This window comes from Larimichthys crocea, chromosome XVIII, assembly GCF_000972845.2.
Source record: "Larimichthys crocea isolate SSNF chromosome XVIII, L_crocea_2.0, whole genome shotgun sequence".
NCBI lineage: Eukaryota > Metazoa > Chordata > Actinopteri > Sciaenidae > Larimichthys > Larimichthys crocea.
Genome location: NC_040028.1, coordinates 9,573,367 through 9,598,974, shown reverse-complemented (window position 1 = coordinate 9,598,974; position 25,608 = coordinate 9,573,367). Strand labels below are relative to the sequence as shown.

At 39.9% G+C, this 25,608-nt stretch overlaps 1 protein-coding gene across 1 annotated transcript in view; it reads right to left on the bottom strand.

Moving 5' to 3' along the window:
• LOC104923843 (E3 ubiquitin-protein ligase SH3RF3) overlaps positions 1-25,608 on the bottom strand; it is a 94,200-nt gene that overhangs the window by 18,875 nt on the left and 49,717 nt on the right. Inside the window, exons 2-6 of the mRNA XM_010737033.3 lie at positions 14,316-14,591; positions 11,316-11,411; positions 4,618-4,926; positions 3,100-3,215; positions 212-382 (exon numbers count right to left, since the gene is read on the bottom strand). Coding sequence (XP_010735335.3) covers positions 212-382; positions 3,100-3,215; positions 4,618-4,926; positions 11,316-11,411; positions 14,316-14,591 — 968 coding nt within the window. The remainder of the gene's footprint in view (positions 1-211; positions 383-3,099; positions 3,216-4,617; positions 4,927-11,315; positions 11,412-14,315; positions 14,592-25,608) is intronic.

Genomic DNA, 25,608 nt, shown 5'->3' with positions numbered 1-25,608 from the left:
AACTCTGCGCTTATACTGTGATCTCTTGAGCAATTCAGTCACTTGGGCAGAGGAAGTGAGATACCGTGCTGTCCTTCAAGCCTCATCACCAAATGCACACCACTAACATGACTTTCTTTTATCTGGATGCACGGGTGACACAGTTTCTTGGGAAGCTGTATCACCGCAACACCCTTCCCCCTCGCCCATGCCCAAGCTTGAGCTCACTGACCTGGACACAGGGGTGACGTAGTTTCCTGGGAAGACACCGGAGGCAGCGGTTCTCAGCGAGGTGCCTTTGAACCACCCGTCTTGACATTTCTCTGTCACCCGGTACATCTCCCCTTTCCTAAGTTCAAGCTCGTCAGCTTTCTGAGGCTTGTAGGCGTATAGAGCCAGATATCTGGGGAAAAACGGCAAGAGACAAATTGTGAAAGACAGATAATAAAAATCATTATAAGTGTGCAGGAAATATCAAGAAACTGTTAACTAAATGCCAATCATCTCCCCTTACGTGACTCATCCAAAGTAAGCAATGCTATTACAAAAGCACAGTGTGAATAAAGAAATAAAGAAATGAACGAACATTAGTAAATCAGTCCTTTCAAAAAAAAGTTCTACTCTTTTACTTTAAAAGTTAGAAAATGAGTGCAAAGGACCAAAGAAAAGGAGCCTGCACGCCATCAACTCCTTTATTATAGACTGCATTTTCATGTACAAGAGCACTTTTGTCAGGTCAAAGAGAGGAACTGTGCATGTTAGTACTCCCACCTGCATACCACTTATTTTCCCCGAATGTTTCATGTCTTAAAAAAAGAAGAAGATGATGGGGAATAGAAGGGAGGTAGTGTAGTGAATATGAGCGCTTGTCAGATAACAGTAATTGGTCTCCCTTAGCAAAATCACATCAATTTGATCATTTTTACCAGTTAAGACTTATTTGATCAGGATTATTTTCAGAGAAACTAGACCAATTAGTCTCAGAGGCTCTGAAGAACCTACTGCAACTGACTACACTCAGGCACAGTGAGATGTACTGCTGATTACAGTTCATCGAAAATTTTAAGATACAGTGGAGATAAAGTTTCTCCTAGGATTTGTTTATCTTTTACTAGGTAAGGAATCTGAGAATACATCTCTCTTTTACAGTAATGACCTGCTGTTTATGAACGAGAATGAGGCCTCTGAGGATATTATAGTATGGATCTCCTTACATATATTCCTACTAGTGAACAATCTTTATTCATATCTTATTTCATGTTAACATGTTAACCGGAATCAAATGCTGTTTGGGCTATCTTATATTGCAATAACCTATGAACTATAAGAGAACCATAACAGAAATCAGCGGGAAAAAGAAAATCAGAATCAGAAAAGGGCTGACTCACATTAAATCCAAGATGTATCGCTGCTTTAATATTGCAGTGTAGCAGTGAGATTTATTAAAATTCTAATGAGAATTCAAGTCGTTTCTCTCTGAGGTACTAATATGAGGGTGACTGAACGATTTTCCACTCCCAAATCGCGTGGCATGCTGCGAATGGGTGCCTACTCGATATGTACTTGTTTACCTGCCTACTAACAGGTACACTGATAAATGTAATACTTAGCATCTCACTATATGTGACTATGTTTTTTTTTTGTATTGAGTATTGTGTACTGCATTTGCGTTAACATATAAATGAGTTTCTGGTCCTGCCGCTGGGAGACATTTGTAGTATTTAGTGCCAGACTCACAGACAGAAGACGATAGGACCAAATAGTAAACAAGCCCTATATGCGCTGCCGTTCCCCGTTGCCATGGTAACAGATGTGGGGACTGTCTCCCATCTCTCCATGGCAACAGGAATAGTTGCCAGGTCAAGATGGAAACGTCCGACCTCATCAGTAGAACAAACTCACTTCAGACATGTGCGTGTGTGTGTGTGTGTGTGTGTGTGTGTGTGTGTGTGTACCTAGTGCTATTTGGAAGGTGATATTATTAAAGCTGACATGTTGCTGTATTTGACTCGCATCCTGCAGGCAAGACACCAGTTAACAATAAGCAGCACACACACCTTTGTACATCCACACTTATGAGGACCCTCACTGGCATAATGCACCGCGACCCCTTAATTAAACCATTAACTTAATTTTAACCTTGAAAGAAGCGAGCACTAACCAAATGTCCTCACTTTCCAAAAATATACAATGTACATGTCCTCATGCTCAAGGTCTAAAACTGACATTGGTCTCCACAGAGATAGAAGTACAACAACACAAACACACTCACCTTGAAGATACCTGTATCTTTCTGGCAGTTCCTTGATAGATTAATTACAAGGTAAATTATAGAACAGTCTCGCTAAGCATCGGCATCTCACCAACCATCTGGTTGTGACTAGCGAGGTTACATTTCCACAAGAATTTAATTGTATTTGTGAGTGTGTGTTTGTTAAAAAAATTATCAACCTGTGAAATAATTTAAGTAAAAAGCAAAACTTCCAGCCGTAGCCTGTGCAACCCTACTTTTCGTCTTGTGTATTCACACTGTATAATGTCTGTATGTGGAAGGTTTTGGCAAATTTATTTAATAAATAAAAACAGGATCCTGCCAGAGTTTCTGTGAATCCTAGAGGTTTTAAAATGCTGATCATGTAATCATGTCATCCCCATCTCTCTCCCTGCGCTACCGTCAACTGTCTGTCAACTACCAAATAAAGCAAACATTCCCCCAAATCCCTAAAAAGCTGCAAGTATTCTGAAATAAGTGCATATTCAGTGCTGCATTTGTTCAATAAAATGCATGGTACAAGCCATAGCTGTGGTTTTTAAAGCCTTGCTATGAAACACTGATGTAAGCATCACACAACTGAGGGAATGCTGTGTGACTGTATTTTTTCTTTCTGAGGAAGGATTTCATCCTTGACCAGTGAACGAGTAATTGTGGTTGCAGAGGTGGTGGAACGTGGCCAATAACTCTATATTCTCCATACTGTATATTTTTAACTCTGCCAAAAGGTTGGTTCTGGATCTCAGGCACATATTCACTCCACTGAACAGAATAGGGGGGGTAGAAGGAGGGACTATAAAACCCAGGTCGCAGGTGGGTGAGTTGACAGCACCCTGAGGTATACTCACATGTTGAGTGGCAGCTGCACCTTAGCATGGGCCAGCAGCTCAGAGGTTATGGAAGCCACTTTAGGGGGAACCAGAACCCCTGCCGAGGAGGGAGAGGGACCCGGGTGAGATGCATCCTAAAGACACACAGAAAGATGGCACAAATACAGACTGAGTGGGTTTAATTTAAAGTAAAATATTGCCTGTAATACGTAGGCATCCTGGGTATTATTCAAAAACACATTTAACCCAAGTGTGAATGCAACCAGAGGCGCTAAATGTAATTAAAAGCAATGTGTCTCCAGTCTACAGCTATCAAAAAGAGGAATGAGCTCATTCACATGGAACTGTCAGAGCAGGTGATTGTGGAATGAGTTAATAAAACTGAATGGAAAACAGTGACCAGAGTAAACTCTGGCTTGTGAAATGTACGTGCGTGTGTTTGTGTGTGTACTGCATATATTGCATATATAGTATATACTTAGAGCCCGAGTAAGAAATCAGCTGGGATTGCAGATACTATATTTCTGCATCAGCATATATGTTGGCTTGTATGTAACAAGAAATTGAAGTACAAAACATCAAAGACATGTTTGACGTTGCTCTCAGTGACAGAAAGCAAGTTTATTTCTGGAGCCTATCCCAGCTAGCTTTGGGTGAGAGGCGAGGTACATCACAGGCCAACTTTAAAATATCATTAAAATTTTGGGCATAATCTTTAACAAGCAGAAAGATATTTGGCCATGCACGGTCGCCTCGGTGTGTTAGTGTTACATTAACGTAGGATCTACAGACCCTCTGCGTTACATTAACGCACAGCCTCATTTAACATATTTTGGACCACCTCATTTTGATGTAGATCTGTACTTTAAAAAAATACTCTTACATTACCTGTCAAACGCTTGCATATTCCTGCACAACAGCTCTTTTCATTTTAAAACATATTGTACATATATTTATATCGTTTACATTTCTTAATACTTAAAATCTTCCTTATATTTTACTTAATGTTTGTTATGCACCAGTAACACCAAGACAAATTCCTTGGTGAGTAAAATCCTACTCGGCAATAAAGTGATTCTGATTCAATATGTTGTTACCAGATTTTTTAAACTCTAAAATATTGATATTAGCCTCAAAAAATAGGTAGTTCTTTTGAAGTAACACAAATATCAATAGTCGTTTCCCTGAAAACTGCTGGCCTGTAGTATTGTGTAAGGTAGCCAAAATGGACTGTTTTAAATTTTTAAGACAAAATTTTAACAGCTTAGAATTGGATTAATAAATAATGGTTGATTTAATCCTCGTACTATATGCATGCCAGAAATGGAAAGTAATCGAGTACATTTACTCATGTAAACAGTGATATGATTCAAAAATTACTTTTTAGATTTATACTTTACATATAAAACAAACAGGAGCCACCCTTCACAACAAGAACTGTGTACATCTTTTATCTTTTGAAATAAAGGATCTGAGCACCATCTCTGCTACATAATACATTAATAGTAGTGTGTAGATTTGTGTTTGTGTGTGTACCTGGATGCGTGCAGCAGCCCTGGGATCAGAGGAGCTGATGAGGACGGGGTGGGAGATCTCCATACTGTGTCTGTTGTTGAGTTGGGCCGCCCTCTGGCTGACGGACAGCGCCGAGAACGAATGCCTCTTCTTGGCGTTTTTCTTCCCTTCCCCTCTCCGATGGCCAGAGCCATTTCCATTGGATGGGGAGGCGCAAGGGGAGGGACCAGGAGTGCATGGTCCCAACGGGGCTGGCTCAGAGCTCGGACCTGGAACGTTAGTTGGCGTGGGCTTGTCGATCTCCATCAGCTGCTTGGCTGTTTCATTTAACTGAGAGGAGAAGAGAGGAAAATTCCAGGTGTTAGATTTCAGACTTCTGTGGTTCACATCCATAACTCGCAGGAAAGAGTGTGTTTATGTGGCCTTTCCTCACTTGTTCTTGTTGGCAGCCTTTCAAACCAGCAGCAAAACAATCATCACTTACAACAACTGGTCTAGTGAGACTTCCTCTGTGTAACACACACTCTCACCATCTCTCTCCTACACTCCTACGCATAACCCACCCAGAGCATCCCTTCTGCTTGCCAGGATTATCCTATCTCTCCTCATTTAATTATTTCACCTCATGTTTTCATAACACATTCAAAGTTTCAGTTATTAGTAGAAAATACAAACTAATAATAAATAAATGATTCATACATCAGGACAGAACAGTGTTTCATGGTATGTTTGTTTATGTATAAGACTTAATCCCTCCAACTCAATTTAATGCTAAATTGAATCATCATATCCTTAATTTCTAATGTTCAAACACTTGAATTAATCCAAAGAGAAATCCTTTCAGTTCCACAATGCTTTCAGGAATAATACAGCAAACTAAAGGTCTGATCTCTGCATTTTCATTTTGTTGATTGAGTATTCTGTGAGATTAGTATATAGATGGATTTCTGAATGACTGCGCCTCAAGATGTGCACTCAATGATTCAGATTTACCAACAGAATGACTAAGAGCTTATACAGACAACAGTATGATGAGGATTTGTGCAACACAACCCACAAAAGTAATGGGTGGGTGATTTGAAGATCTGTCATCTTACCCTTTTCTAATGAGGACCACGATGGAAATAAGCTTTCAACTTTGTTGTGTTTTCATCCTCAACCATTTTAATTGCATGTCAGGACCGGGTGATTCCAGTCTTGTATTTTTTTTGTTGTTTTGTTGCCATTTTCTGCTTTATTTAAGTAGTGACAGCTGAAGAGAGAGACAGCACAGCAGTGGAGAGAAAAAGAGAGGATGAGATGCAGCAAAGGGTCCATGAGATACGTAGTGTGTGAGCGACCAGATGAGCTACTGGGGCAGTCTTGTATTTACTGTTAGTGTTACCAAATAAAGGTAAGAAGTAAGAATTCCTTGTTATGTAGGAGTACATAATCAGCTGTATGTATCAAGTCTCTTCACATCTCTGGATTTTAATAATGTGAAGAATAAACAGCTGGTTTAAGGTACCACGACCTGCGCTGTTACTGCATGTTTTTAATGATGTGATGTGCAGAAGTTTGTCAGGCCCTCCAACTAACTTTGCTGATCATTATAAGTGCATCTCTTGCCATTTTAGCCACAAGATTAGATATAGGTGGCATAGGAGAGGATGCATCAATTCCTTTTTTAACTTATTTAAGTGAAACATTTAGTTTTCTGAGGACTAGACATCTAAAACATGAGAAGAGTCTGGCATATTTTGCCGTCAAACAGGACGAACTTCATATTATGAGTATTTAGGGTGAGGAGGGCTTGATGGTCATAATATTTGCTACTTATTTGTGGACATTGTGGGAATCAATACCACCTGCAACAAGACATTTATTACTAGTATAGTCTAGTCGTATTACTGCGGCTTGCTGCCATTTCAAACTATAATTCCACGTGTCACGTTAGCTGGAGCTGGAGCTGACACTTTGTGTATCAGAGTGACATATTAAATATTTGTCGAAATGTGAGGATGGATGTTCCATACACATTTAATAAAGCAGCAAGTTTTTAAAAAGCCCATATATACGCTGTTATGACATCTTGCCAATGTGTTTTCAGCCCAGTGGCTTTGAGCACATCTTGATTTTAAATGGGAAAACATAGCTGGAAAGCTCTGTGAAGGATTATTTAAGTGTATTTGACAGTTATGGAGCTTCATAGTACTTTAGGTGGGAACAGAAGTAGTTTTATTGTCACATGTTCTATGTACCGTACAATCTATATAGACACTACAAGCAGGCTGAAGCTCATTAATTCCACTTACACCAACACTCATGCTGCTTCTCAATGTTCCCGAACTACCTGCTGCTTGCAATTTGACTCCCTCCACGTCCCCTGCCTCATTCAGAAGGACCATTAGGTGTGGTATCGAGGGGTTGTTTCTTTTAAGTGCTCATGTTCATTGATGTAGCGTATCTCAGGCTGTGTCTCAGGAACAGTCTGTGTGAAGCTAAGGTTTCTTCTTAAACAGCATTTGGGCAGAATGACACAGCCAAATTTACTGTTCAAAGAACGATTTTTTATCACCTTTTAATGTTCTAAAATCTTGCAACGTATTACTGTACATGGATGTTATATGGACACTACATAAACACCCAAAGGAATTTCTCCTTTGTAAAAATGGTGTGTTCGACTCCTGCCTCATTAAAGGTCATACCTGCTGTACACGTATTTAATCAATGTAAATTAATTCTTCTGGTGATCTTTGTGAGATCTTAAAGAGGATGGTCTCCAACACATGGTGGGTTAATGAACTTTCACACATCCGCGTAAGTAAAACAGGGACGCACAAACAGAGACATCTTCAGCTTCAGTCCTCTGACAAATTTACATCGTTATCATGTCTGCTTAGCGTAACCTCAAACTCATGAACCATCCCCGGCGAGAAAGTCAAGCCTTTCTTTACGCGCATATGTGTGCGGGTGTGTGTGTGTACAGAACCGAGCCGTCTGGGCTCAGCGTTGTTGATGTCACATTTCCATATTAATAGATATGCTAATCAAAGCCAAATCATATGCTAATGAGAGTGATGGATTGATGCCGCAGATATAACTCAGTTTGCTCTCACGAGGCGGACCAGAGGACACATACACTTACACACACAAACACAAAAGGTCGTCAAGGCAACACGCTCAAAAACATCAATCAATCAAGTAACTTTTACTAATGCAAGTTTGTGCCTGCGCATACAGCTTTTCTCTCACACACACGCACGCACACACACACACCAATGACTGCTGTGTCATTTTCTCTTTAACTACCGCTGCTGTAGTGCCCGGTCATGCTGCAGTAAAGGAGATAAGTGAGTAAGTGTGTGTGTGTGTGTGTGTGAGTGTGTGTGAGAGAGAGAGAGAGAGAGAGAGGGAGAGAGAGAGATGTTGATAGAGACAATTCTTCACTTGGTGCTTTTGGCTGAACGAAATCTCCAAGGTCATCTGTTATGTGTTGAGCTAACTGTACTCTCTGTCTTCTGGAGGGTGAGTACTCTCTCCAGGTAACACTGAGACTCGGGCTGATGAGCTCGTATCTGCACTGCGAAAAGGATAAGCCAGCAAGATACATGCGTGCTCATGCAGACACACACACACACACACACATATAACCAACCGGTGGCGGCAGGTGTGTGCCAACTCCCCCTCCTGATGCTGAGATAGTGAGATGCATGAAGTGAAAACATGAGGGTAAGGAAGGAGGTGTCCTTGACATGGATTCTAATGTCTGACCCAAATCATGTCATCCAAAAGTTGCCCACAACAAAAAACAAACAAACCCAATCCATCCCTGTTAGATCAACTTCTTCTATGTTGTATTATCCTTCCTCAGTAAACCGCTGTGCAGTGCCTTGAAACTCACAGAGGCATCACTCAAAACTGGACTTTTTGGCTTGTATTTCATCCTCTAACCACTATCCTAACAACATGAATCCACCCTATCTGCTACAAGGACTGACAGCAGCACCTTCTTCAAATGCACTGACTGCCAATCACTTCACACACTTCTCATGTAATTTTGGTGGCATCCCCATCATCTACAAACCCTTTATCACCAATCTATGTATTCAGTCTGCCAAGTATTAACACAGACAGTCCACAGTCACATCTGAGTGGTGAAACAACAGCTCTAAGAGGTACTTTATATCCAGTGACACACACAAACACAGATGCACACACAGTCTAGTAAAAGTCCAGCTGGGCCCTTCTCATTAAGCTCTCACTGCAGACACACACACACACACACGCCCCTTTCCCCCTGCTGTGTCAGAGTGATGAAGAGGTCTAAATTATTGATGCATCTCTATCTAAAAGAAACCCCTGTGTGTCTGTGTGTGTGCGTTTCTCCTCACTTTTCTCGGCCTGTGGTTTAATCATCATCACCTAAGAGAGTAGTTTGGTCAAACAGCTAATTTCAGGGACATGATTGGGTAGTCAAGAGTCCAAGCCGGGCAGGCTGCAAACCCAGAGAGAGAAACATAGATAGATAGATACTTTATTTATCCCTGGAGGGAAATTCACACGTCACAGCAGCAGGATAAAGAACAGTGCAAAAGTAAAACATGTCAAACACGAGCCCTAACATAAGAGTAAGAAAGTAAAAAAAGTATGCCCTTTTAAGCACGGCACACAAGTGCAATTGAGTGTAATTTATAAGTTAAAGAGATAAATGACACAGTGCCATAAGTTACAGAAAATGCAGTTTTAAGGCCAGTTAGTGAGGCCAGTGAGCATGAAAGTGTTTGTTTTGACAGGACGGCATGATAAGAGGATGGCAAAACCCTGAGCAGAACAGTGATTTTATATGTCTGTACACATGCACATTGTTATATAATTGAGTGCTTCTTATTGAATATTATGTTCTCTTAATAGCAGGCGAAAAGCAATATAAGATTTAAAAGCAGCGTGAAGGATGACTCATGCCATTAGTCTCTACGTGAATACAGACTGCACTAAGAACACACTCTGGATCTGACCTTATGAGTCTCATTGTCTTGACAAACCCACAGACATAACAGTACTTTCCAATTTGAGTGAACGTCCTGCCAGTTTTGAAGGTTTCCTCATTTATTTTTCGACAAAGGCCACGAGAGAATCAGCGCGTTCACAGATTTGTAGTGACGGAAAGAGAAGAGATGCCTTCATAACAGCAAGAAAGAAGTAAAGACACATCCAGTTTATATCAATAGCTTTTTTTTAAGCTTAGAAGCCTCGAATGTGATCCAGAGCAAATTGTGCATGATTTTTTTCACTTGTAAGGATTAAAGTAAACTATATTTCACTCTTGACAGGCATGGCGCTATGAAAGAAGGTAATATGTTTTAGTGTTGGGGGTTTGATCCTTTTACCGAGAGGAAATCCCTGAAAGAAAACTCCACCTCAGCCTACTTTCAAACAGCATTGCTGATATAATTTGCTCTTCTGGGGTGATTTTAATGTTTTTGCTTATTTTTGCAGATAAATTGGTCAAAACGTGAAAACATCACATGGAACCTCAATGCATTTTGACATACAACACCATGTTTGATAGGAAATAATGAAAACACAAAGATTTGTTTTAACTACAATGTCAAACATTAAATGCGTGTTCACCTCTTCATTCCAAAATCAGATTGTGTTCAACTTCTTCTTTACTTGTATAGTGACAGCTGAAGATGGGGAGAGTGAACAGGTTGGAAACTAACCCTGGTCTCTGTAGTAATGACTCAGGCTTAGCCTGCCAGGTGAGCTAACGTGGTGCCTCACAGACTTTTATTTTGAAGGATACAGGGTTGACATTTCTGCCATTATGTGTCTTAAGTGTTGTTATGTTGTCAGTATGCTCTTTTACAAATATGAATGAATGATAAAAAAAAAATATTCAGAGAGATGCACATAGGAGGCAAGGCCATAAACCAAACGCACTTTATCTTGAATACATCAGGTAGCACCTCATTAAAAGAAACTGACATGATTGTATAGAGGATATTACTACATTGGCTCAGCAACAATCCAGATAACCGTCAGTTCGTCGCTGCATCTACAAATGCGAATTAAGACTTTACTATGCAAAGCAAAAACCATATATCAACAACATCCAGAAACACTGCACCATGGTCTGACGTCTCCACATTTCAAATAGTTTTTTTGGAAATCATGGACGTCACCGCCTCTGAGCTAAATTTACGTTTTACAAAGCGTTCTAACTTTATGCTGTACATAAAGTACTTCTGCTGACTCTTCAGAACTTGAACACATTGTTTCTATTTAAAATATTTCAACTGTTATAACCATCTTCTCTGGTACACCCTAACCTCAAGATGAGGCTCGTTGTGTCCCTCTACTCAACACAGGTAGCATGGAGGCTGCTACAAAAAATAAATACTGCGTCACTGTTTACCACTGTCAGTCAGTTCAGACAAGATTTCACTTTGTATCAAGACAAAGGTTATGGATATTATACCATTATAGTATAATAAACTCTATTTAGGATGTTACTTGATTTATCTGCGTTTTCAGCAGTTTATCATCAAAGTAGTGCGAATGTTTCACCCAGAGAAAGAAAATGTTTTCTGCCTCCTCTCTCAGTATGAGAGAATAAATTAAAATACTATAATAACGATGTTCCCGCAACAACATCGCTGTTGCTTTAGCTTTTTCTGTAATAACTTATTTTTTGTCACTGTGTTTGTGTGTGTGTGTAATGTCTGCGGGTTTACCTCCACATAGAGAATTGGGAAGATGCCAATCTTGTCTCCCAGCATGCCTTCTGCCCAGTTCTCGTCCACTCGCCTGATTACAGTCAGTACCTCATCCTGAACAGAGAGGAAATGAGTGAGACCAGGCACATACACACAAACACACACACACACACACACACACACACACACTGCTGGGGACACCACGTATTGTGTCCAAACAGCTCTTTTTGTATCACTCTGGGAAAATATCCAAGACATGATGAATAAAAAAAAAAGCACAAGTATGTATTATATTTGGGATTTTTTTCTACTTTGCTGAGTTACCTGGATCTATAGATTCTTGAAATGGTCAAGTCAAGTAAACTTTCCTGATCATTTCTATCTGCTTCGGTTGGTTTGCCAAATCAAGGAACACTGACAAAGATTTTAAAAGCACACATGTTGTAGCCCATTAATGACAAATCACAGATAGTGCCATCACTTTTCAAAAGTATACTTACATTTCTAGATTCTAGAAATACTGATGCATCCGTTCTAGCTGTATTGTGACCTTAGCACGAGGTGCCCTAGTTTTTACAAAGAGCTACTCAATGGAGCTCTGTATAAACTTCAGTACAGCCACAGAAGTAAACAGGCATTTATGAGCTAACCTATCTATCACCAATCAACAGTCATGCTTTACAATTTCACACACTTTGCTCCAGATATAGGACATGTACTGGATATAATATCACTGTAAACATGCAGTATGACATAATTATCTGTTTTTTACTGTGTAACATTCTGAGAAATATTCTATCTGACATTCATGGAAACATATTATGTTCCTTGTTCACCGCACACACACGCACAGACTTCATCATGACAGTATTTTTCCCTCTGTTGCTCGTCTCCTCACATGAATACAAAGGTCGTGGTAAAACCATTAGGGACGGAAGTGATAATGCTGGTAAATGACTGTGTATTAGTCATACTGAGTAATTACCTCTCATACAGAGAAAACAATATCACACACACTGTTTATGCATGACAACGCACATGCAGCACGCCACAGGGGCATGAATTTCCACACGAGTGTTTGTGTTTTGTGCAATCTTTATCTATAACTTGTTGATTAGTGTAGCCCAAAACCACAAAATCATGTGTCTCAACATTATCTGTTAATCTGTGTGTGTAAATGCTGCGTGTTTGACACACACGGTATTGCCATGCTTGGCATTGCTGTGATCAGTCTTAGAACACCTACAGCGACGTCTGCAGTGCACTGTAATTTAATAATCTTTCTCACTCTATAGACATACTCAGAGTGCGGAGACAGAGTGGAGGTGTCGAGTGTTCAGTCCTAGCACAAATGAGTCAGAGTAACAGCAGGAACAAAATGATAAGCTCTGAGCACCGAACACAGAATACAAATGACTGCGTACACCAAACCCAACCTGGATACACACTTCTTCTAGCATCTTGTCTTCATCTCCATCCTTTCCAAAGTAGAATTTTAGTGATACTAGATGATTTTGAGACATTTTGGACCCTATCTGAAACAACCAATACAATAACTACCCAAGTCTGACTTTGTTTTGTCATACCAATGGATAATTAGTTCAAATCCTATGTGCGATTGACATTTAACAGATCCAAATGGTAAGAGACACACCAGTACAAGCAGCGGCATGATGCTACTAATTAAAAATCATCCTCACTCAAAAAGGAGTGAGCCTTTTTGCACTTCCCAATTCACACCTTACATCTCCTGTCAAAAAGCAAATTTTGCTCCTGGGATCTTGATGACGTACCATGCGATCAGAGCTGATAGCGAGTCTGCTCAGGTGTCTTCCAATATAAGACATGTTGACAGAACCCACAGCCCTACATGAATATAATTAAACCGAACAAGTTGTAGTTTTTCTCACTGAGAACCAAGTGGACCCATGTAAATATGTTGATGGAGATTCCTATGATTCCTATTCCTATATAAGAAGACTTAATGTATTACACAATAAATTATAAAACGTCTAGAAGAGCTCCATATATCCTTCCAGCATGAAGAAGCAGCCACGTTAGTATGAAACAGTAAACTGTGTAGTATTTGATTTTCATTTCTTTCAACTTAAAAATGGAAGAATACGAGCCGCATCTTCATTCCAAAAATATCAGTGTCAATTTAAAAAATGCCTTCAATCAAATCCGTATGGTCACAGTAGACTGGCGGTGATCGGGAAACTTGCCCTGCTTCTGTATGCTCCAACAGACAGTGTCAAATCCAGCTTTAAAATCTAAATCTAAGGTACAACAAAGAGAAATATTAAAAACATCTTTGAAAACAATTCCTTAAGATATTAACTCACACTGGAAACCCAAATGAAACTAGTTACTCAGAGCATATACTTCTCCCAAATACTATGAAATCGATTTTTTATATTTTCCTCCATTATGTCAAGAAATTTTTAAGCCTCTGTGACTGTAGCAAAAAGATGATTTTATCTACTTAAAAGTATTAGTCGCTGACCATAGTCTGATGGAGCTCATGTCAAGTTCATATTACTACACCCAAACAAATGACTATCTATCAGTGAAAAGTAGTTTTTTTTAGCAGTAGTAAGTAGTAACTCTTGTTTCCTTGGATATGAAAGATCATTATTTTCAAAACAAACAAAAGAATGGAGCAGAAGCAAAATACGGAGTAAAAGGTGAAATTTGTAGTCCCTTTGGGAAGGCACATGCAGAACATGCCCTTTTTACACTGTTTGAAGTTGCTCTGGTTTACATACTGAGAGCCAGAAAAGTGAAGTCAGTATGGATAAATTATTAGTGCTCTACAAAAAAACAAACAAAAAAAACAGCCTAGTTTAACGCCACATGTTAAGAGTTTTCTTCGATTACAGTGTTTATGTTGGTATAAATTCAGCGTACATCAATCACTCCAGTCTCAACAAAATATTTTTATATTATTTATCACGTGTCTGACATAAAACAATGTAATTTTATGAGTGTATGTGTGTATAACTGTATATGTGTTACCTTGCTGAAGGCCAGACAGTCTTTATCCTGGTCTTTATCTTTGACCTCAAAGTCGTACAGTGCTTTGCCCTGGGGTGGGGTTTGGCTCAGCGGACGCAGCAACTGGATGTAACTAGCGGGCAAGAAACCATGGCAACCGTTGAGCTCGCCGTGGTACCAGTTGTCATCGACTTTGCGTCGCAAGATGATGATGTCACCCTTGGAAAACTGGAGGTCACCCGGTTCTTTTCCTTCGTAGGAGTAGAGGGCTTTACCACAAGGCAGCGCTGGGATATTCTGAAACACACACACACACACACAAACACAAACAAAGCAAAACTTTTTATCCATGCACAAAACAAAGTGGTAAATATATATATAATGTTTCTGAGTCAGACTTTTGATCAATCTTGGTTTGTCTGTACAAGTCCCGATGTCTGGTCTCCTTCAAAGCAGACCAAGAAAAATCAGAGTTGTCAGAAGAGGTTTGAAAGGAAAAAAAAGGCGGATATTTGTGTTTCTTCAGGCCTAAAAATCACTCTTGTATCTACACAAAACTATACAGTAATCTGCATGATTCTTATATCCACCACAACAAACCAAAAAGCATACAAACCACTAGATAAGAACATTCACATGCTGCGGTTTTAGACTCGTTCTGCATTTTTCTCCCATGTTTGCTGTTTTCTATGAGCAGAGCAGATTAACCTGCCAGTTATCTTACCCTCTATCAGAAAACAGAATATGATGTACTTCTGTGCCGCCCCACATAACATGAAAGGTTAGGTGAAAGGTGTATTTTTACATAAAAATCTTGCATAAAGAAATATAAAGTGCCCTAGTACAGAGGATTAAAATAGCATTGTTGTCAAGTAGTAGTGCCATTGTGTTGAAATTATGCCATAACTACACCTCCCAAACCTTAGTGGTGACAATTTCCTTTTCTTTCCTAGTTTACAGCGTACTGCAGTTCATTATATTCTCCCTATTAAGGAGTTGGGAAGTGTGCCTTTTGTGCCATGTCTGGAACAAATCAGTTTCAAGTCTGTTATGTAACAATATACAATTTGGCTCTTCTTGCATTGTTTTCAAATTTTTTAAGCAAGGTGCAAATGAGGCAGTGACTCCTGCGGTGATCAGTGAATTAATTTGGGGAAAAAAAACCTGGAGGGCAAACTGGTTTTAAAGCAAATGAAAACAGTAGAAAATTCAATATGTTGCAAACTGTTGGCCCAGGAGACGAATTTGTAGAGCTTGGATGGTTGGATATGTGCTCCAAGTTTCGTTTTATTCCCTCCAGCAGCATGTGAGATATGACTGGTTATTAAAATGTTTGCCAGGTAATTGCTGCTCCCACCTTGGGCCAAACACAGTAATTTTGAAAATGCCAGAGTGGTATGATGCACGACTCCCTCGGGAATCATCAAAATCAAGTTTGTGGTATCTTGCTTATCACATGTCAGGGACAGACACATGCTGACCCATTCACCCTACACAATCTATAATCTAATCTATGTTAAACAGGTGCCCTAATGTTCAATTTCCACCTGATCTCCCCAAAGACAACTGTCTAATCATAGCTAAGTGACCGTAACTAAGCAAGCTTGTTTCAAAAGTTACTTTGAATTTCAAGTGGTTCACCTGCAACTGTTTTCACTGTATAACCTTGAAATGCCTTGAAATGAAAGCTTGACAGATGTAGCAACAGCAACTGAGCGGAGCGAGGCATCGGGATGACTTTAACTTGAATTAAGTTCATCATATCTGATGTGACTGACATTTTCCAATAAAAGATCCAAGTAGACAAGTTAATAGAGGTTTTAACCTTCAAATGACATAATAGTTACATTTTTTACACAACCAGTGGCATATTCATCATCATACCTATATTCACATTCTCCACCAGTCACAGCCAAACACACACTGCAGAAGTCAGCACATAAAATATTATGCTGAACATAATATTGAATAAGACAGGTATTAAAGGAGAGTTGATCTTAAAGAAGATCCAGGTAAACAATCAGCACAATGCAGAGGAGAGAATGCATGAAAGAAAAACAACTTCTTCTCTTCCCAGAGAAGCTGTTTACAATAATGTTAATACACACACATACAATTTTTTTTATACACTACAAACTGATTCTCCCCAGACGCTGCACTGAAAAGAACAGCCAGAGGCTCCCTTGACTGTACTGAGATCAGTGGTGACGCAATCTGAGGAAATGACACACACACACACACAACAACAAGAAATATACTCCTTCAACTAGTCTAATATTTCTATAGCTAATTCTATATGTCTACACCTGAAACCAATCAAATGTGACACAGGTTACACCAATGGTCATGTATCTGTTCAAAATCCATGTGATTTAATGCATTTCCATTTGGATCAAGCCACATATACACATCTTTGTTTGTTTGCAGCACACAGATACTAAGTGGCGACCTCCATGGCTGTGAAACGAAGCCACTGTGGAAGTTGGAAGTACAAAAATCTGCGGTTCCACAAAAAGCCTCTCCCGAGAGCTGACTGGTAGCTGCCAAAAACGCCATAAGAATAACTTGTGCACTTCAGCAGCAGTTGTGAAAACAATTAACAGTAAGCAATAAAAGTTAATAAGGTAACACCATAGACAGTATAGAACATGGATATCGTATCCGTGATGTCACCCCCAGTTTTCGGAAGAGCCGCTGTGAAGTGTGGTGGCTCTGGCTGTCGCCATCTTAGCAATCCTGTCTCTGTTTCTTCCTGGCTAATATAAAAATGACAAACATGTGAACCTGAGGTGGGCTGAATGAAGCCTGGTTGCTCAAACAAGCCACCTGTGACAAGAGGCCATGCTGTTAATTCTGCATAACTTTAAGCCTTAATATAATTTGAAATGGTGAGTTAAAAAGATATCCAGACTCAGTACAGTTGTCATGAACGTGGAAATTAGCTATAGAGACTAAAACAGTTTTGTTTTGTACCAGGCTGCAAACATGTTTATCCCAGCTGTGGAGTTGTACATTTCAACATGGGGGCTTATAGAGATTGACTCATTCTGTAGCCAGCCTTAAGTGGCCATTTGAGTTTTTGGCACTACCGCATTGGCTTCATTTCACAGCCACAGAGGTTGCTGCTTGGGTAACATGCATCAATAGACTAACAGAAACATATTAAAAACTTACACCACTCTCTCACCCATACAAATAACTGGGGCCGTTGTTCTGCCCTGACTCACCACAGAGAGAATAACCACTAATTTCAGTGTAACTTTAGCTCCCATTATCACATGGGGCAGACCGGGAGAGATGGATGCATTCACACATAGCTTCTTTTGAGATCAAATATCTCTCAGATTCATCCAAGGCACATGAAGTGACAAAGTGGATATTCTATAGGATCATTGCGGAACATCTCATCTCAAAACCATGTGCTATAATCTACTGCTATAACAACCCCCACTCTTCTGGTTTCAGGCTCTCCACAAGAATTTGACACCTGGCTGCAGGGATTTGCTCCCATTCATCCACAAGAGTGAGGTCAGCCCTGATGTTGGGCGATAAGGCCGTAGTCATCCCAATTCATCCCAATGGCAATGGAGTAGAGGTTAGGGCTTTGGGCTGTCAAGTTCTTCCACATCAAACTGAGAAAACTATTTCTTTATGGACCTGACCTTTGTGTGCAGAGGCATCGTAATGTTGAAATAAGGCGCCTTCTACAAACTGTTGCCACAAAGTTAGAAGCACACTATTAAGTTTACTCTTAATTAAATCTAAGGGGCCTATAGACCAAAGCATTATAACAAGATAAAATATAAACAGTAAGCATTGCACCTCTAAGATGAGAGAGAGACAGAGAGAGAGAGAGAAAAAGAAGACAGCAAAAACATTAGTTGGAGGAGAAAGAGAAGATAGGAAAGTGGAAAAGAGCAGAGCAGTGATACAACAAACAGGAGGGATTAAAACGGAGGTGACGGAGGAGGAAAATATATAGCAGACGATGAGAAGAGAGAAGCAGACCTGTGATTGTATGTTCCGCGGTTGGGTCCCTGTCACAAAAAATTACATCTATATACTACAAATTTCTTTTCCCAATTACATTGCGGTAAGATACATTACCGCTGCCTGGATTGTGTTCGCAGGCGATGTTTTTTGGGAGTGAAGAAAGTGCTACATTTTTGTACCGCAGAGAGAACAAAGCACAGGACACCAGAGACCAGCATCGGGTTGAAGCAACAAAAGCACTTTGGGTAACATTAGGAAGAGTTTGTGGTTGCCAATAAAATACACCGGTCACTGCTGCTCCATGATCTCTCCCCTAATCATAACCATGTGCTGTCATTGCCTAAACGTAACCAGAAACAAGTTTGAAATATACTGCTGTTCACGGAAAACAAATAAAATATGTTGTCTACAAACATTTTACTGATATCCTTCAAGTATCAGGTCTTGTCTGATTACCTTAAAGCCCCATTATGTATCATTTTTACTATAAAATAACAGGTTTTAAACGACTGTTTTCCTGACGGACAGTAAATTCATGCAAACTATAGCTGCTGTTAGATTAGTTTGTTAGCTGGGCTGTGAGTTTAGCACACCGGAGGAGTGTGGGTGGGTGAGTGGGTGTACCACAGGCATTTTGGACCACCGGGAAGAGGAGGTCCTCAGGCCCAGGAATGCTGACGGTGGGCAGAGGCGGTGTTGTTCCAGAACCGCAGCTGGGCCAATGGTAAATGTAACAGGGCTCAGCAGCCACCATGGTCATAATAGAAGAGGCAGAGAGACCAAAGAGGATAAGGGGGGAGAAGCTAAGGAGAGAAAAGGGGAGGGTGACAGAGAAAGAGGCCAGTAAATCTGGGACTGACTTTAAGTGAGTCTTCATAAAATAAAGGGCACAAAGACAGACGCTCAGCTGGGCTTCTTGCAGTTGGACTAGTAAGTAATATTGGCTGGCTGCTATGCCTTGTGCTGCTGCATTTGCTTGATGTCTGGCTATTAGAAAAGTTTCCCATAGAAGAAGGGCAATATAAAAGGAAGAGTCTTGGTGTCTCGGGGGGATAGAAGAGAGGAGAGGAAGGAGAAGACCTGTGCTCCCTCTCAGCCTCTACCACTCTCTCTTCCAGACTGCCTCCTTGACGGTCTTCCCTCTCCCTTTTATTTCTATTTATTCATCAGTATTATTATTATAATAGACTGGGATAACCTCCTAGAGGCTGCTGGAGGGCCTCAACAAGGACCCGCTGGGTTTGATGCTTAACGCCTGGAGGAGGGAGCAGGCTGAGCGCTCTCTGCCGAAGGCATCACCTCAAACTAGGGGCAGGCTGCCGTCTGTCTCTCACTGAGCCTGGAGCAGGAAGGTCAAGGTGCATTAGGGAGGCCAGTGTTTTAAAAAGGAAAAATATCCCACCTGAATCTTAACAATGGGCCAGTTTTATTGTCTGATTATTGTATAACTCTAGTTATTCCCATGGATAGCTGATCAAACACAGTGCAAGTTGTGATGTTAGAAAATCAGCAGATTTGTCACTGCAAGAAAGTTCTCCCCAAACTCACATATATTTATTTTTCCAACTGGAAAAACTTCATGTGCACCACGGCTGGTATCACTCCTTACTAAACATTCAAATATATACTTGATAATACGCATATTCCTTCCAGGGTCAAATATAATAACTGCTACATAAGATGTGTTGTGTATTGTAGTGGTGTGTCTGCTTTTCAAACAAGAATCAAAATGAGATACTATTAGACCTTGAATTTCAAGGTAAAAGACGACTTAGAAAAATGTGAGTATGAAATTGCAGTATATGCACCTTTCTTCTTTCATTTCTCTTCATTTGAACTCTTCTTTTACCTCCCCCTTTTTTGTTCTTCCCGCTGGGCATCTTGAGTGTCTACGGCAGTGTTGGTGCCTTGTGCTTAGTGTCTTTACAGCACTATAAAAGCCCCTTTAACACATGCTTTACTTTACTCCATAAATGTTCTGGAAAGTTTACTTGTCGGCATTATTTTTAAAAAGTATCCTGAGCCACTGGAAAATTCACTTTACTAATTTGCAAAGGAGCTTGTAACATTTCTGTAAGTCTTCCTTGACAGCGAAAGTGAGAACATGAGGCGCCAGCATTAATAGATACTGCGCGCACAAGGCTGTAACAGTCTAGATACCTAACTAACTTAATGTACATACATAGTATAAACATATACATATACAATTCATATATATTTCATATACTGTATAAATATTGCTGTGTATTTTGTGTCACCTTCTTAAGACAGTAGTGTAAATTCAACATTTATATTCACAGGGAAATAAAATACATGAAATACTGTAGATTAAGCAATTCCAGCTGCAATTTAATGAGATATATTTTAAGCTGACTTATCCTTGAATGTTTTTCTTTTGTTGAAGAGCAGGGTACAAAAAAAATCCCTTGGAAATCCGCCTCACAAAAGTTTTCAGCTTTAATTTAACTTCCTACAATTGGTAATCCGTGAAAACTGCTAAACCTACAGAATCAACAACACATAGGGAATTAAATGAAAGATTCTGCAAAAACCTGAGATGTCTCGCTAATTTTAACCACAGTGGATTGGGTGCTGTCTGTCAGGCTGTGTCAAATAGCCAACATACTTTATAAATGATGAAACTGAACTGAGGATTTATTATCGCAGTGTGGAGACATTATCTATCTGGCTTGGGTGCTGAAGCAATACTCAGCCATTTGCCTGCAAGTTTAAAACCCATCAATGAAGCAGGCTGCAGAGATAACAGTGTTGGTGTCATTATATTTCAACTCACCAGTATTTTCCTGCTGTGCTGCCATCACCATGAGGAGAGAAACTAATCTATACAGAACAGTCACTTCATGTGCAAACAGTGGAACTGTGTGAACGGCAAAAACCAAGCCAGGATTGTTGCATCCTACACGTGTGAAAAGGGTTTCTTAGTCTTGTACCTGGCAGTGGCACTATATTATCGTCAGCCAAAACACACGCACACACATTTTTTATTGAGAATGCTCTTTCACCCCTGTGGTGCAATAATTAGTGTTTGTGTATCTCAGCAATGGACAGAAGGAGTGTGTGTGTGCGTGTGCGTGTGTGTGTGTGTGTGTGTGTGCGTGCGTGCATGTGTGTGTGACAGAGAGTCCCCTGCCCTTGGGGACATACACACAAACACACAAGTCCCTCCATCAACCACTGCTGAGACTCCCATCTGTTCCAGTCTCTCAGTGTGTGTGTGTGTGTGTGTGTGTGTGTGTGTGTGTGTGTGTGTGTGTGTGTCGACTGTAGCCATAAGGTACAGGGAGGTGACTTGTCTAACATGGGAATGACTGCTCCATTCAACAAGGCCTGTAAGACGCACACACACACACACACACACACACACAGACACACACACAAGGGGTTGACCAAGTATGATTGATGGATCTATGAGCGGATTGCTGTGCTGCAGAAGACTAGGTTCTTGAAACCCGAGTTTCAGCACTGATATCCCCCAACAGATACTTTTTTTTTTGTTAACTTTAGGAATATAACCATTTTACTGCGTAGAAATGTTTAAATGCTAAAAACAAGAAGTCACACAAGAACTTTAACTCAATAAAATGCAGTCTAAAATTAACATTAAGCCATTTACGCCAATCATTCAATGCCAACAAAGCATTGTTGTTTTCTTTGTTGTTGTTTATCTAGTTTGTTTCATTCACTTTTCTTCTTGGTATGTCTTTAATTTCACACCAAGCTTTGCAAACTGTCATGACTCAATCATTAAAACTATTGTAATACTATACTATACTATTATATCTTACATCTGTACCATGACATTGTCCAGAATGTCTCAAACACCAACAGCTAAATTAGTATTTTAAAGTCTGTGTAAAGTAAGAATAAATACGTGCTCTGAGTTTGTCAGACCAAAGAAGAAACCAACCAAATATGAATGATAAAAAATATCAACAAGTTTATGAAATCAGGTGTCAAAATCGGGTAAAAAAAAAAAAAAAGAGCAGTATTCTCAGCTCCAGGACTGCGGGGGTGTGTCCGCTGAATGTGCTGAACTCCTGTATTAGTCTTTTTTTTTTCTTCTTCTTCCACAGAAGATTAATCTGTTTTTTCTGGCTAGTCACACAGTTAAATGTCTCGTCCTCTTCAGCAGTGTAAAGCACAAAACTACATCTATATATTGGGGGGAGTCTCTTGGGGATTCTTTCAAATATTATGTCTCACTTTGAATAAATTAACCTGAATACTCAAATTCAGCATTGGGTCTAATAAGGACATAAATTTAACTTGACAACAGCCTCCTTAGCTGAGACAACTGCTGGTGTCGTACTGCACTTTGGGAAAAGTTAATAATGTCACCCATGAGAGCTGCAATCTTTATGCAGCTACTGCATATCCCCCTGTGGTCCCCCATTATAAAGACAAAAGCTTTGATGCATTGATTTTACTTACCTCACTTAGAGACTGTATTTCAAAGCCAGACTCTACAAAATGTGAATACACCTACAAAAGGAAGATGCTTGTTATCTAGTAAAAAGCTAATAGCTGATATTTGATGATATGATGATATTTTTAGCAACACTAGGGGTCTGTCACTCTGTCAATTGATCTGTTTGCTGGTCCAGATCCTAACAACAACTGGATAGATTCTGATGACATTTTCTACAGATGTCCACGGCGGGCAGAAAATTAATCATGCTGACTTTGGGGATCAAGAAAACCTGTTTCCATCCTATGTTCTGCTTAATATGATTTAAAAACAGAGGCTAAAAACATGGCAACGCGTGATGTGTCAGCAGTAACACTTTTGGGAGAGGCGGTCTATTAAATGTACAACCAGCAAAAAATGCACCAATGACGTTCTCTTGTGTGCCTTTACTTTCACCTCCACTAAACACTTCCACTAAACATGTGACATTACGTTTCCCTCGGTGTCAAATGTCTGGACCAGGGGCTACATTACAAACATGAGATTCGGCAGGAAGGTTTGAGCACTAAAAGGAGAAATCTGCTTATACTTTTTAACCATCTGCACACTAATGAAACAGCTGCTGTGAACATATTTATGGATAAATCTATATGTGTAAATCTATGTATATATTTGAAAGGGAGAATCAAAAGGAGAAACTTCATGGACTGTGAAATGGAGGTGACTGTTGTTGAGGTTTAGGAGAATGCGGCTTTATTGTTTGGTGGTCAGCACTGATGTGACCAATAAGAGAACATCTGGTGAGTGTCAGCACATCACAGTCACAGTAAATACTCTTTCTCTTTTGTTATGTTTATCTTGTTTGAATGTACAAATTAGATTATAATTTATTGTCCTTTGTCTGTTTATTTGTATTCTATCTCTATTTATCTCTCTTACCTCTGTCAAGTCATTACTTATGACTAGAGTAGTTTTCCTAATGAAAAAAATTAAAGTTAACAAAATAGAGAGCTGAGCGAAAACCAGGATGAAGTGGTTTCCAAATCAAAATTGACAACATGAGGCGTGATGCTTCGTATTGGCACACTGCTCTGTAGTTTCCTCTGCTGTGGTCAAGAGTCACTGGGGCTACCTGCATCACTTCTATAACTGGAAACTGCCTTGTCGCTGGTGTTCCTGCTCAGAGCGGAGTCGGCACAGATCTGTCTGTGGATGAAGCTGCTGCAGTGAACCAGATATCCTGCACCATATTAAACACATCAGGTCATTTCATTTCCTTCCACTTTCCTGTGTTTCTGAGACAAACATTGTTCAGGCGTGGAGGTTCATTTTAACAGGTCATATCATCCCAAGAAGAAAATAAACTGGTTTATTTTACTTCTCTTATAGCTATAAATCCAGCCTGGACAGAGTTTTTCTCAACACTATGTCTTGTGGCTTGTTTCGTATGTTTAGAAAAGGACTGTAGTCATTTGGGGGGAAAAAATGAATTGGTGTTGTACATTCAATATTTGTGTTTTTAGTGGCTTTTGCTAAACACGTCTCCCATGAGCCCGAGACATTCACAGGCTAAATGTTGATGAGTTTCATAGATATGGATGAAGCCAAGTTACAATTATGTTGCCAGGATTATGGTTCTTTTAATGCCAGCTGTAGTTTTTTGTTTCTGCGTATAAAGTAATTGCTGTTTTTAACTTTGTTAAAATCATCAACAGTTTAATTTCTTACAGCAACTGCTGAAGTGGAGGAATACATGCAATGAGGTACCGAAGCTAGCCTGAATGTAACGTCATGACTTCGCTCTCTATTTATCTGCCATATTACACATGTACCGTATAGTGATTGTGTATTGGAGCACACAGCAGTACTGTGACTGAATGCATCCTGTCTAGAAACCGATAAAGGACTGAGTGTGTACAAAGAGCTTCAGTGTCAAGAGGTTTCCAAGGCTAGGGGCATCGCCCGATTGAACCTTTGACCGACTGACTGGACAGATGTAGTTCTCACTGGCCTGTCCGCTTCTAGTTAAGTAGATGTTCACGCAGTTTAAAAAGATAAGAGAAACCAAAGTCAAAATACATTGCTGCTCTTTATCATCATCGTCTGAGGCTGATTCGCTCTTACAGCTGCCGGGCTCAGTCCATTCCCAGCGGATGTCTTTGAGACTCAAATCTCATACTGATAATGAAGCTCACAAGGCGAGTGACTTCTTACTGTCCTCAAAATCTGGAAAGAAATTTCCAGATTGCTTTAATACATTAAATTACAGTAGGCTCTATTTTTATGAATAAAGGCGTGGATAAAAGGCACACAGAGCCTGAAGCCGTGCCGGTGCAGTTTTAGCACTTTTCTTGCCAATGGCACCTGGTGCACCTGTGGCACTCTTGCATACAGTCTCGGATCAGAATGAATAAATTATCATACATGGGTGTGTTAGCACAAAATCATGGTCAATCCCATCTGCTACTTTCATCACCATGCTATGACACACTGAAACATTTTTTTTATATAAGGAAACTAATATTCTGGTTTGAATCTTGGAAGCTGAAATCATCTTTCAAGACATAAGAGCCCCCATTTGTCATCTGAGCGGATAAATGTCACTCTATCGTTGCACATAAAAATCATAAGTAACGATTCAGTCTGTTGTTTTGCACTCTGGCACAAGCTGAGAAACCCAAAAACCAAAGAGAACAAAGAATTTATGATCCTCTGGAAAACGGGACTTGCCTGCATTACATTACACATTACACTTTGTGCAGCTGCACAAAAATGAGTTTAATATATTAACTGTTACAAGACTTACATACACACCTCTGAGGCTCCCGTATGCGCCTATGCAGAGTTTACAAATGAATACAAAAATGTATTAATATGTAAAGTATATATATG